This window comes from Thunnus maccoyii, chromosome 15 (assembly GCF_910596095.1).
Source record: "Thunnus maccoyii chromosome 15, fThuMac1.1, whole genome shotgun sequence".
NCBI classification, from domain to species: domain Eukaryota; kingdom Metazoa; phylum Chordata; class Actinopteri; order Scombriformes; family Scombridae; genus Thunnus; species Thunnus maccoyii.
The window spans coordinates 24,980,596-24,994,242 of record NC_056547.1 but is presented as its reverse complement, the minus strand read 5'-3'; the positions used below and the strand labels follow the sequence as shown (position 1 = coordinate 24,994,242).

The following is a 13,647-nucleotide window of genomic DNA, read 5'->3' as shown; positions in this document are numbered from 1 at the left end:
TGCCCTCGCATTATCATTTTCACCGACAAATCTCTGATCTGAAATGTTATTTCAGATTCGTCAGGAGTTGAGCTTGGTGATGCTTATCTAATAGGCTATGATTTGCTCCATGTGCCTTGAAACATAATGGGACATTTGCCCGTCCAGTGTCTTTTTGATCTTTTTTCTTCTCCATGTGAGAGCAGACTGATAAGAAGAGAGCCAGCGAACCAGTGCGAGTATTTGTTCAATTCAAATTTCTCTTGTCACCTTGTGTGCATGCTGTTGCCACAGAAGACAGCAGTGTATTTGTTCTGCAGGGGACACTGTCACCTAGTGGACAGGAACGTGTATCAACATCACTTGATTTGTTTATTATAACAATGAGTGATCATTTATTGGTATTAACTGATACATTGTTCATTGTTTAATATTCAAACATCATTAAAAAGGATATTACATGCATATATTTGAGCTGCTTTTCCATCCAGTTGAGATCACAGGTCTTAATTATTGAGTAGATATATAAAACCCATTAAAGCTGCACCTTCAGAAAAATCAATATTTTTATACATATATATATATATATATATATATATATATATATCATTACTTATAAACCTGCATTTTTCAGTCATTCAGCTGACTCCCACAGTACAGTAAAATAACATTTTAGCCTTTTTGCTGAAATGTGTGAAAATGAAAAGGAAGTTAATTAATTATAAATACAACATTTCAGGGGTTTATGCAAATTTTGAACTGGCAAGCTGTAATTTAGATGACAGCTTGCATATGGAGTGTTATACCCAGACCACATTGGAATACATCAGTCGAGACAAGTTAAATACATCCCAGTATTTGCGTGTTGAGGGTGGTGTAAATTATTTCATTTTCCTTACAGTGAAGAAAGGCTAAATCCAGATAATTATAAATAAAATATGTCCCCGATTTGAAGAGAAATACACAACATTTCAGTGATCCCAGACAGTCTAATGATTGTTTCTGAAAGAATTTCAGATTTCATGTCTCATGGCGACAACTTTGAACTTAATTCTCCTGTTTCTGCCATTGGGAGGATTCTGTTTTTCCTCATAAATATTCATCAGATTTTTAACTTTTAAATTCAGTGTAGTTAAAGGATGAAATCAGAAAACCTAGTCATTTGTGAGCTTTAAATAGTTCATTTGAGTGCCCCTCTCTGTGTGCTTGTCAGTAACAAGTGCTTATTCCACCATTGCAGACTACAATTAATGGACTGATAATAAAAATGTGTGAATGCCAGCAGGTTTCTGATGTTATAATTGTCAGATAATGTGAGCTGCTTTAATGCAGATTATACAGCTGAAAATTTGTTTGACATACAACAAAACTGTTGTTTGCTTTTCTCACTGTTTTGCTGAATTAATCATTTACATAAACACATGTTGAGATACCACCAGGATGTAGGATCTGATATAAATAATGAATGGTAAACTGTACTTTAATTTCAGCTCATATTTGTTTTTTAATTATAAGCTTAAAAGAGATGAAAGCCAAGCTGCAGTTGTTTTTTCTGAGGAACTGACTCAGAGTGCTGCTACACATTTACTGTCTTTGTCTTTTTGTTCTTCATGGAGCGGCTTGGCCTCTCACAGCTTGACTTCACAGCACAGCAGGTTTCTGGTCGCTTTGGGAGAAACCTGTTCATTTTCACAAATTATTGTAATTCACGTTAATGATTCTGACACTGCTGAATCAGCTTTATGAATAACTTTTACACTTGTATTTATGTTAAATTTTTTGCAACATAAAACATGAGCTGTTTTTGTATCAAGGCACAAACCTCCTTCAAACTTCTAGTTAGTATAAGAATTGTTTTTGTGTCTGGATGCCTGTTGAAACCTGTTCAGAATCACAATGATGAGACATAGAATGCATTGAAGGCTATGGAGTCATACTCACTCCAACTGTATTTATAGTCCAGCCTTTATGCACAATACATGCTATATTAAAATTTCAAAATATTCAGTTTGGCATAATCATTATCTATGTATAAGTTCATTATAATGACATGGAAACGTCATAGGATATAGAGTGCATTGAACTGTACTGAGTCTGCTTAGCTGCTACTCTATTTATATCTCTGGCAGTGTATACAGGACACACTCCAATCAAATGTCAAAATGCTCAGTGTACCTGAGCATATAATGATAACATTTACAATTTTTCAGCTATTAAAGCTATTGGAGTTCAATCGATTACTGTAACTATTTGAAAATACTCAGTAAGGCACACTAACCAATCATACATTAGCTTATAATGAACACATTTATAATTTGTGAGATATAAATGCATTAAACAAGCTGGAATCCTATTAGATGCCATTGCACACATACAGTATAAATGCCATTTGAATTTTTTGTATTGTACACTGTTCAGTCATAAGTATATGATGTGCATTGCACTACAGCCTGTGGAGTTTCATTCAGTCTCAATGTATTTAGAACTCATGCAGTACAAACTCCAATACGGTAAAACTCAGTATGGAAAACTGATCAAGCAGGCTCATAATAATAAGCTGTAGGTTCTAGTGTATGGAGGTCTATTAGACTCTATCGCAGCCATTGTATTTATAACTTAGCCATTATCTACACTATACATTCCATTCAAATCACTAAATGATCAGTACAAACACATAGTTTCATCTGAGAACACATAGTTTCTTTTTCTAGTTTCTTTTATAAATTATAAAATAAATTAAAGGTGTTCATATGCTTGTAGTGCCAACCATGTTCAAACATCAGTATTGAGATCCTTTTACCCCAATATAAATATACTCTATTCCAAATAAAAGTCCTGCGTTGAGATTTTTTTACAAACCAATATGTTTGAGCATTAGCAAAATATGCTTAAAGTATCAAAAGTTAAAGTGCTTGTTATGAAAATGACATCCTTTAGAGTGTTACATCAATATATATTACATTATTTTATTGTTATTATGGATGTATGAACATGTAAAATGTAAGATGATGATTTGAATGTTGTAGCAGGTTGAGGTGGAGTTAATTTCAATTTCTTTATATACTGTTGTGTAGTTTAATATATAACAATGCATCATGTTTTAAGCTGATTAACAGTCATGGATAATGAGTAACCTAAACAATTATATATAGAATATATATATATATATATATATAACTTTTATATAACTTTTATATTATATAATGAAATTGAAAGTTCATTCTTGACCTTGGACACAGCAGCTTTGAATTAAATCCATGATCTTCATTAGCAGAATGAATAAATATCATAACAACAAATAAATAATAAATACATATACTAAATTAACCTTGTGGTGAGATTCTTTCCTCAACTGCTGTTTACAAAGTCAAGAATGAACTATGATGCTCAACAACAGGATGAAGAAGTCAGAAAAGAAATGGAAATGTAAAATCTGCAGGTAAAGTCCATCTGCTGAGGAAGATCATGTGATTTGATTGAGAGCTCCAGAGCAGCCACTAAATGGATCTTGTTGTGGCATTGTTTTCTGTAAAATTCTTAAATACCTATATATATATAGTATCAGACAAAAGATTGGACACACTTTCTCATTTAAGTGAATGGCAAGGTGTATCCAAAGTTTTGACTGGTACTGTATATACAATATATAGTATAATATAATAGAATCAGCTTTATTGGCTAGGAAGGCCTATGATCAACATACTACTATGTAAATAAACATCACTGTGTACAAACAAGTAGGAGAAAAATAGATACATATAGAAACAACAAATGGATAACAACATAAAATGTCTATATACATGTAAAACAGTTTTTGTTAATCGTAAAACAGGATACAGTACAAGTAGAGCTGAAATAAATATTGTATGGGTAACAAATAAGTTACTTAATACACATACAGTAGGTAGTTATGTACAGTATATACAACCTGCTCAAATATATATATGTGATAGTGCTGATGGCTGATGTGTATACACGTTATTGCATATAATATCATATATTATAATAAATTGATATTTTTCATAAATATAAATAAAGCCATTATAAATGAACTGCTGACACTAGTTCATTCAGTGGGGTAGTTTTTTCTCCATCTCTTTATTTATAGAAAGCATCACTAACAGCATGTCTGACATTAAAACAATAACAGAAAACATAGCATCATACTGAAATAAAGATAACATAACAGGCATGACTTCCCTTTCAGTTGGTTGATACATTCAACATGGTAACAGGACAAAGAGTAAAAGTAATAATAATAAAAATAAACAAAATAATAATATAAAATAATAACTTAAGAGAAAAGCTAGGCAATAAAATCTGATTCCTTAAAAAAATATTGGAGCATACTAATTGTGCACATTTCTTATTGCTTATAAGTTGGATAGTCCAAATATTACTTTAATACTAAATCATGAAAAGTTCAAACGATGGGCGAGACCTGGAGAACTTGAATTCATGGTTGCGAAATGTTCCCATTAAATGAATAAACAGAATCTCTAGTCTTGTTTTGATAGTACAGGGTTACATCCATAAGTTACAGCCTCTGCTTCCAGCCCCTTGAAAGTCAGCGGATTGCTTCCATAGACTGTATAAAATAGGTGCTTCCCCTTTAACACGTGCTGCTGATGACGCCACCTGCTGTTCAACAGGCACCACAACAAGGAAGTACTTGGAGACTCCGGTTCAACTCGTCTGGACGGTGTTTTGAGCAAATGTCGTCCTCGTAGCCCAGGTAAGTAATGTTCCAGAAACGTGTAAACCCTTCGTGAAAATGTATTTTCTCTTTCTGTCGCCAAAATGAGAAGCATTTGCTAAAAAAAAAACAACAAAAAACACAGCTTCAGTGTGTAAACATGGCAATTGTGGATAACGTTAACGTTACTGGTTTCACTTTCTAGTTTAGAAAAAAGAGAGCAGAGACGAACTTCAGGTGAACTACGCAGTAAAAAATGACAAACAATGCTACAGTGACTCTATCTGTAAACCTGGCAGGAAGACGTTTTCTGTAGCAAAAAATAAACACCAGCATGACGTTTCGGTCCTGGAATATTGTAGCTGTTGTAAAGGCCTAGCTTCCTGTGACATGGAACTTATTGTAGGCCATAATCACTATGACAGGCTGATATCTATTATCTGTCCACTTATACGTCAAGTACTCCCTAAAAGAGCTTCTGTATTACATCTCAGACAGAAAGACGTTTGTTTTGGTCAAAGTTTACTCGAACAGAATTATGACTACTGTAAATTTAACTTGAGTACAAGTGTGTTGTGAGTCAGTCAGTAAAAACATAGACTATGGTACATATTCTTCGTTTTGTTATAAAAGTGAACATAACATGTGGTCTTTCCCATATGTTAAGGGATTTACCAGAAATATACTTTTTAAAGGTTCATAACATGCTAAATTAAAGCAACACAAACTCATGAAATGTTTAAAATGGACACTTTCTGTTTAACTGCTCTTGGATGGCCTAGAAACTTTGTTCTCCTTTGTGGAAGTATGTTACATTTTACTAGTATGATTAATAAATTAAATCATGTAATTCATAAAAGTTCAGTTACAGGACCGAGCTGCAGGACAGGTGTAACCGAACTGTGTTGCTTCTTTGTGTGGGCAATATGCACAAAATTATCAGTAAAACCTGGTTCAACACAACATTATCTTGTTATGAATACAGATTATCAAACTAGTAAGGTTCATGGTCACACATTTTTAACAAATGCACATTTTCATATTGTTGTTGTTATTATTGTTATAAGAAAATCCTATCATTTTCCAAATATACATTATATAGTCTTTAAGTAATGACACTGTCATGCTTTGTATACATTAGAAACTGTTAACCATGATATCTAAATATGACAATTTTGACATATTATTATAGGTAGGGTGGCATTATTTGCAGTGATATAAAATAGAAGAAAGAAGCAAATTCTCACATTTAAAACAAGGAACAAGCAAATGTTTGCTGAAGTATTTACTTATATGGATGCAGTGATTGATAATATAGACTTAGGCACAAGCTTTGACCCCAGAAGAGTGGAAAGTAGACTCTTCTGCAAAACTTGTGCGTCATTTATAACATTTAAGAAGCTGTAAATAAATAAGATAGACTTGTTTGAACCACCTACGCTGTCGAAAGCCTACCTGTATGTTTTTTGTATGTTTCAGGATGCCAGTTGAAAGCCAGGAGGAGAGGTCGGTGGAGGTACTGGCGCTTCCTGAGGAAGTGGATGAGGAGCTGCTGTATCTGTACTTTGAGAATAAGCGGCGATCTGGGGGAGGTCCACTCCTCTCTGTGGAGAAGAATGGTGACCGTGCCTTGCTGGTGTTTGAGGAGGCAGAAGGCAAGTGGCAAAATACACTATATACTGTTGCATATTTTGTAAATGTGGGCCTATTTTAGCCTTTGATATTAGAACACTCAGATTTCCCCCCCCAATGACCCAGACCTTCTGTTAAAGCTTTAAGTTCTTCCTCCTATCTCCAGAGGCATTTAAACAGTAATGTATTGAAAAGACACTGAATGGAAACAGTGCAATAATGTCTCATTAACATATGCTAATTCTACCTTTTATTTCTGTTCTTATCATTTTGACAGCTGCAGCCCAAGTGCTGTCTAAAGGGCACCATGTTCTGCATAATGTTGAGCTGAGTGTGAGAAAGCCTGCCTCAAAGGACCGATACAGGCTGCTGCTGCGAGGGATCAACCCCAACACCAGCACTGAGATGATAGAGCTCTATGTGGAGAACATGATTGGGTTAAACTTGTCAGAATACACTCTGTATCCCTCAACGGGGAGAGATCTCATTCTTATTCACCTCAGCCAACCGTTCTCCAAAGGTATCAGAAATGCACCTTTTTCTTTTCTTGATGGATTTTTCTAATGTTTCTAAATGCTAAAGCTACATTTTTCATAGCATTTGTGTGTTATACAGATTTTTTTTATTTATTTGTTTTCCAGATTTACAAAACCTTAATGCAAGAATCGCCAGGCGGGCACTTGATGGGGCCAAGGTAACTCTTGAACAGATTGAGCAAACAGACTCCATTTTAGTGGACAACCTGCACCCAGGCATCACTTCAGACATGCTCAGTTTGTACTTTGAAAGCAAGCGAGGCGGGAATCAGAAGGTGAAGGAGGTCACCATGCTTTCAGAGGGTACAGCCAAGGTGTCGTTTGTCAACTGCGAATGTAAGTTTTGCACGGTACACCCTTTAAAGCTCTTTCATTGCTCCCTTATGGTTGTCTTAATGAATAAAATGTCTTTTTTTTTTAAACAGCTGTGGACCCAGTTCTGGATCACTCACACAAGCTGGATGATTCTGAGCTCTTAGTGAAGCCATATTTTGACTTTCTTCATCCTGCAGAAAGGGTACCATCACCAAACTCTGAAATTGGGAGCAAAGATATGACTGAGAGCAACTCTGCGGATATGAGTGATATTCAAATGCAGACTCTTCCTCCCATAGAGGCCAGTGCCAACAGCCACACTGACCTCTTTCAGACGACCTTGGAACCTCTTGCCACCCCTGAAGTGGTTGAGGAGGTTGCAGACGAAGTCATGGAGGATCAAACAGAGGACATAGCTACACCATCGAGCCATATTGCTATAACTGACCCAGCAAAACTTGCTTTGTTTCAACCCAGCACCCTTCTACAGGACATTGAAAAGGCTCACCCAGATTTCACCATACAAATCAGAGATGATGGTGTGCATGTTGCTGGACTTGACACACAAATATTGGAGCAGATAAAGCACACCATCTTGGATTTTTTTGCCAATGTGGCTGAGATTCAGTTTACCCTCAAGCCAGAAGAAGCTCAGCTCCTTTCCAGAAAAGATGTAAAAGAGCGGCTATTTCAAACTATGAATCAAAGTGGGTTGCCCGCTGTGTACACTGTATCAGACTGTAATGTGGCTGTATCATCACTATCCCAGAACTTTGCTAACCAAGCATGTAGCTTTTTGAAATCCCAACTTTGTCACTTCAGCATACCAGTGGACAAGGAGTATGAATGCATGTTATATTGCAGAGAGTGGTCCGAGTTCCTTCAGGCTCTGGGTTTCTCCTCTGTGTCAGAACAAGGAGGGAATATAGATGTGTTGACTCTGAAAGGGATGGAGAGTGAGAAGCAGACTGCTATCCTGAAGTTTCTCACTACACCCATTGAAAGGGAGACAGTCATCTCCATGGAGCCAGGCATGCTGAAATACATCCAGATCCATTGTCATCAGCTCTTGGCTGAAATGGACCAAGTGTCTATTTTTCCACTAGAAGCAGAAGACGTCTGTGGGTTAAAGGTATGTGGTATCACATGTAGAAACAGAGATTTTTGATGGCAGTGGTGACTGAATGTTTGGTTTTGAAGCTTCTATTTTGTTCACTTCTGGTATTGTGTTAATCAATGTTTCTGAGATTCTAATACTCAAGAACTGTTTCATTTATTTTTGAATGTACCTGATAGATCCATGGCCATGCTGCAGCTTGCCAAATGGCTGAGGAATTGCTGCAAAGTGTGGTCTCCTCTCTCTGCACCAGAACCATCACAGTAAATGTTCCAGGAGTGGCTCGCTTTCTCTGCGATGAGGAATGCAAGAGCATCATGAAGCAGATGGAGACCAAGTTTCAGGTCTACGTCAGCCCAAAGCAGTTGCCCTGGGAACCTCTGCCACACCAGGTAACAAAATGATGGAACAAAGCAAAAATGTGCTTGTCTTTTTTGTTATTCAAACTACAATATGCAACTTGATCCAGGGAGTTTGTTATTTTTACACTTCCCCACAGTTGGCCACTTATACCAGCTGTTATTCCATCATGACAAGTACTCTGCCTTAAAACAGTATAACCTGAGGTGTACTTCACCATCCTCCACAAGGCAGAAGTGAATGCTCCATTTTCCCATTAAAAAAACAAACAAGGCTCACTGTGTTCTCGAATAAGTCTTGTCTGCTAAAAGTTATAGCTTCACTGTACTTATTTTTCTGAGCTGGACTGTACTTTGCTTACTTAGTGATCATACCCAATTTTTAACAGTTTCAATGAGATATCACAAACAGTGTGTACTTCAGGTTTATCATTCTGTTTTAATAAAACAGTTTCATTTATAATTTCAGGACATTTTTGAAACTGCATGGAACATGATGTCCTATAAAAAATTCCAGGAAGTGTCTATAGATGGTTCTCTACAGGAGTTAAAATCGGATTCAATGCAAACAGATCTTAATGGAACTACAGACAGAGGTAGTATCTGCTTTCCTTAATATTTTTTTCCATATTTCTGCGCAGTTTCAAACAAGCTGTTCATATCTTTGCAGGCCTTTTAGAGGATGCAAAGAAAATTGTCTCAGCCATTGAAGAAAGACCCGAAGACAGTGTGTCCAATTCAGATCCAAAGGATGACATGGAGGATTTGGACCTGTACACAGCAGAGGAACCGACCAGCCTGTCAGAACTTAAGTCTGATGTGACAGATGTTGATGCTCCTCAGCCTTTAACTGAAGGGAATGCTACAGGTGGGTTACTCCTGCCAAGTGATGGAGGCCTGGGCCTTTCTAGCAATCTGGAAGAAGAGGCCCAACTGTCTCTAGCCATCCAGTACTCTATGGAGTCCAGCCATTGGTCTTTGGAGGATGAGGAGCAACAGCTGCAAAAAGCCTTGGAGTTGTCCAAGAAAATGATCCAATGTGAAGGCTCCTCTAGTAGTGCTAACAAGTCCCCCCAGGTGGATCAACCGGAGAAGGATTGCGATATTAGCTTACAAGACACCATCAAGGCAGCTAACACAATCCAGATAGTTGTGTTTGCAGGTTACAACTGTGACCTGATTCGGGTGGACATAGCTTTCGGGAAGAAGGTAAACCAGAGGCAGGTTGAGGAGAAACTGGAGCACCGGAGCATGAAGAACATGTCCGATTACCACAAGAAGTGTCTGGAATTGATCAAGAGGAAGCACGCAGTTGAGATTCAAGTTGTAGGTACCATAATCACTGTTTCTGGCTTTAACGACTATGTGGCCGGAGCAATGCTGGATGTGAAGCTGCTGCTGGAGAAAATACCCAATTGGATATTGGACCGGGAAATCCTGAGGACTGTCCAGTGGGTGCATCATGATCCAGACTCCCCAGACAAGATTCCTTATTCACCCGATGCTACAGTGTTCATCGAGAACGCTTGGAGGATGAAGCTGAAAACAGTTGATGTTTTGCTCAACAATCAGCCCCACATTATCAGTTTTGAAAAGATGCAGGAATACAACAAAGCTTCGGGGAAATCTGCGAAAATCTCCAGGAAATTGCTTAATTTAGGAGATTTGGAGGAGGATGTACCAGGTAAAGGGAACTTTATTGTGCTCTAGCGCAGAATGATGTAGTAAGAGTTTATCAAACAAGTCAAAAGCAGCCTTTTAGCGGGAAAGTTAATTTAAATTCTTAGACACCATGTTTATCTTCATAACATTATCTCGTGTCTTCATCGAGGACCACAATGGAAATAAGTTTTTTTAGTCTTTTTATCTTTTTATCCTTTTTGTAAATTTGTTTGATTTAGTGTTTTGCTTCTCTTAATGTCGACTAAACCTTCTCAGTAGGGTTAGCTATCTAACTCTGTTAGTGTTAGCTTGCTGGCTAAAATGCTCTAGCTTCATTTACTAGTATGTACGCGTGTATATATAGTGATACTACAGCAGTATGCAGCACAGTATATGGATGCTTAACATAACGTGCACTGGCTGGTGTCGTTTAACGAAGAAAGTTAGCTTCAGCTAGGTAGCTAGCTCAAAAGACTAGTGCTCAAGTGTATTTAGCCACTGGGTTTGCAGGTAAGATAGCTAACCACACAATCCTCAGTTGCTCCACTGATGCATGAGGAAAATAGGGGATAGAAAAGCAAATAAATGTGTGCCAATACCAAAAAACAAGAAAACTAAGCAGCTGAATTTTACGTATTTAACAATATCATTCATCAATGTATTCAGTTAAATTTTTGGCTGTTCTGATAATCTTTTAATACCCGTTTTGTGACTCCGTATCTCTGATATCTCTGTCTATTAAAACGAAATCATTTATTAACAGAAGAGGAATACTCCCTGCTATCAAACCTGCCTGAAGCAACAAAAGTCAATGAGGAATCTGATGAATTTCAGAATGTGGTGAAGAATTTCTATGAGACCATACAGGAATACCACAGCAAGATCAGAATCATACAGGTGAAAAAAAAACCCTACATATTTTGCAACAAATTATTTGGTGTATCTGTAATAACATGAAGTTTTTCCCCAGGTGGAGAAGTTAATGAATCGATTGCTGTACAATCAGTACAAGCTAAAGAAGGCAAGCGTTCTGCAGCGAGCAGAGTACCCGGAAATTGAACGGACACTCTACCACGGCACTAGTGAGACGAGCGTGAAAGAGATTTGCGTCCACGGATTCAACAGAAGTTTCTGTGGAAAGAATGGTATGTTTTTATAAAACACTTCTGTTGACTTGTATTCAATTTGTCTCGTCTTGAGTATCAATTTCTAACGCAATGGTTTCTCCACATAGCCACTGTCTATGGCCAGGGGGTGTATTTTGCTGTCAACTCTGCACTGTCTGTCCAGGATCAGTACTCGCCCCCAAACGCAGACGGACACAAGTATATTTTCGTGTCAAAGGTCCTAACAGGAGACTTCACTAAAGGTTGCCATTCAATGAAGACAGCCCCGCTGAAGGAGACCAGTGATATTCCCCTCAGATATGACAGTGTGACAGACGACATTACCAAGCCATCAATGTTTGTCATTTTCAATGATACACAGGCTTATCCAGAATATCTCATTACATGCCAGAGAATCCACCGCTGAGGGAATGGACTATTAGTTAGATTATTGACTGTGAGATTTTGAAGAATGGACTGCTTTTGTCTAATGTTTCTGCCTTGATTTTTAAAAAGTGCATTTGATTTATAAAAGGGCTAATGTGTTATGGTGTACAGTTGGGATTTTTCTTTCATCATATTGTTTCTGATCAACATTTCATCAAGTTCTTTACTGTTGACTGTTTCATCAGTTGCTCTATTTTCAGTTTTTCAGTTTACAACAGAAAGACAAATAGCTGAACTGAAAAAAACAAACAGAGAATTATTTTAATTGAGTAACTTTAAACATGCCCCGTAAGCATACTCAGTCTTTAAATAGGTGTGACTCAGCAGTTATTACATGACGTTACATTTGTAGTAATTGGTTTGGCAGATCTTATCACTTGAACTTGGAAGCATCCAAAGTGTGTTGTAATCAACCATAAATATTTTGCTACAGATTGTTCTTGATTTTCCCTTGTACATTGAAATTGTATTAATGTCAATATATATACAGATATGTATAACTGGTAGTTAACAGTGCTAGATTCATTGCTGTCTAACATTAATTACCTGTAGGAGGTTGATGTGAACTTTTCTCAGTTTTTTCTTTCCCAACTTGACTGTATTCCTACAATCTGAAGTAGCTCTTTACTGTCTAGCATCTGCAGTTTTTTCTTGTGGCCATCTGAGAAAAGTTGATATAGCTCAGAGAAAAGCTCCTGAATGTAGTAAGAGTAAACTACAGGGTATGTTGGAAAATTAGCAGTCCCAGATCCACTGCTTGACAGTAAAAAAAAAAAGAAAAAACCTTATTGAAAGAAATGATCACCGTGATAACAAACAGCCTGTGTTGAAAATAACTAGAATTATCCTTAATCGTAATGTTGCTAATTATGCTATTTTTTTAAGTTTTAAGCAACAGTATCTATACTCTATTGTACATTTTAAATTTTGCACATCTGTCACATCTACTGTGCACTTTCAAGGAATGTGTATTGTTATTTTAATAAACACAAAATAACTTGTGAGAACATAGGCTGCATAATTTGTGGATGTAATCATTGAATAACCGCCTGTTTCTGAATCATTTTCCATCAGTGAAGTACTTGGATGACAAATCTTTGGTTTGCTTATGACTACTGTCTGGGAATGTATTTACTGAAGTTTTTTTTTTTTTTAATTTTGATTTTATTACAAATATTGTAAAATTATCATTTTTGTTTTGTTTTTAGAGAACATTAATGTGCAGTCTTAACAGTCTTGAGAAAGACCGTTATTATTATTATTATGAAGAAAAATAAAGCTTAAAATGAGAAACAAGTTTCTGAGGGTATTTTTGGGGGATCTGTCATTGGTGAGCTTCAAGCAAAATTTAATCTAGGGCACATCACCTATTTTACTCTGTCATTCTAAAAATGTCTAGGCTACTGTATAAAGTATTTGCTTAGGAAACTAGTGTAAGATAAGTGCACACAGCAAGCCAAAGAGGTATAATTCAGCTGTAAATGTAAAGCTGTACTGGGCCTGTTGTTTCACTACTGTTTAATGTGACATTTTTTCACACTGAAGCAAGCTATAGCTAAAGCTTAATGTTGTTAGGTTAAAACAACGTTTGAAATATTATCTGTAGCTTCTCTATTTATTAAAAAACTTAAAACCGTGATTTGTGCACAACACAGTTATCAAGGTCCCCTGGAATTTAGCTTTAGAAAACAGGTACACCTCAATTGAACTGCATCAGAATATTAGTTGTTTTCTACAGGTATATGGTGAAAAGTCAAATTTATATTCATTAGTAATCAGTTCTGTATATTTCGTCCTT

At 36.7% G+C, this 13,647-nt stretch overlaps 1 protein-coding gene across 1 annotated transcript; it reads left to right on the top strand.

Annotated features, from left to right (window-relative positions):
• Positions 1–4,094: 4,094 nt before the first annotated feature.
• On the top strand, positions 4,095–12,666 carry parp10 (poly(ADP-ribose) polymerase family member 10). Its single transcript, XM_042434678.1, has 11 exons — positions 4,095–4,714; positions 6,155–6,330; positions 6,585–6,827; positions 6,949–7,179; positions 7,269–8,290; positions 8,455–8,667; positions 9,104–9,230; positions 9,305–10,318; positions 11,060–11,193; positions 11,267–11,441; positions 11,531–12,666. Exons 2-11 carry the CDS (start codon positions 6,156–6,158, stop codon positions 11,827–11,829), a joined length of 3,633 nt encoding a protein of 1,210 aa, XP_042290612.1. The 5' UTR covers positions 4,095–4,714; position 6,155; the 3' UTR covers positions 11,830–12,666.
• The last annotated feature ends 981 nt before the right edge of the window (positions 12,667–13,647 follow it).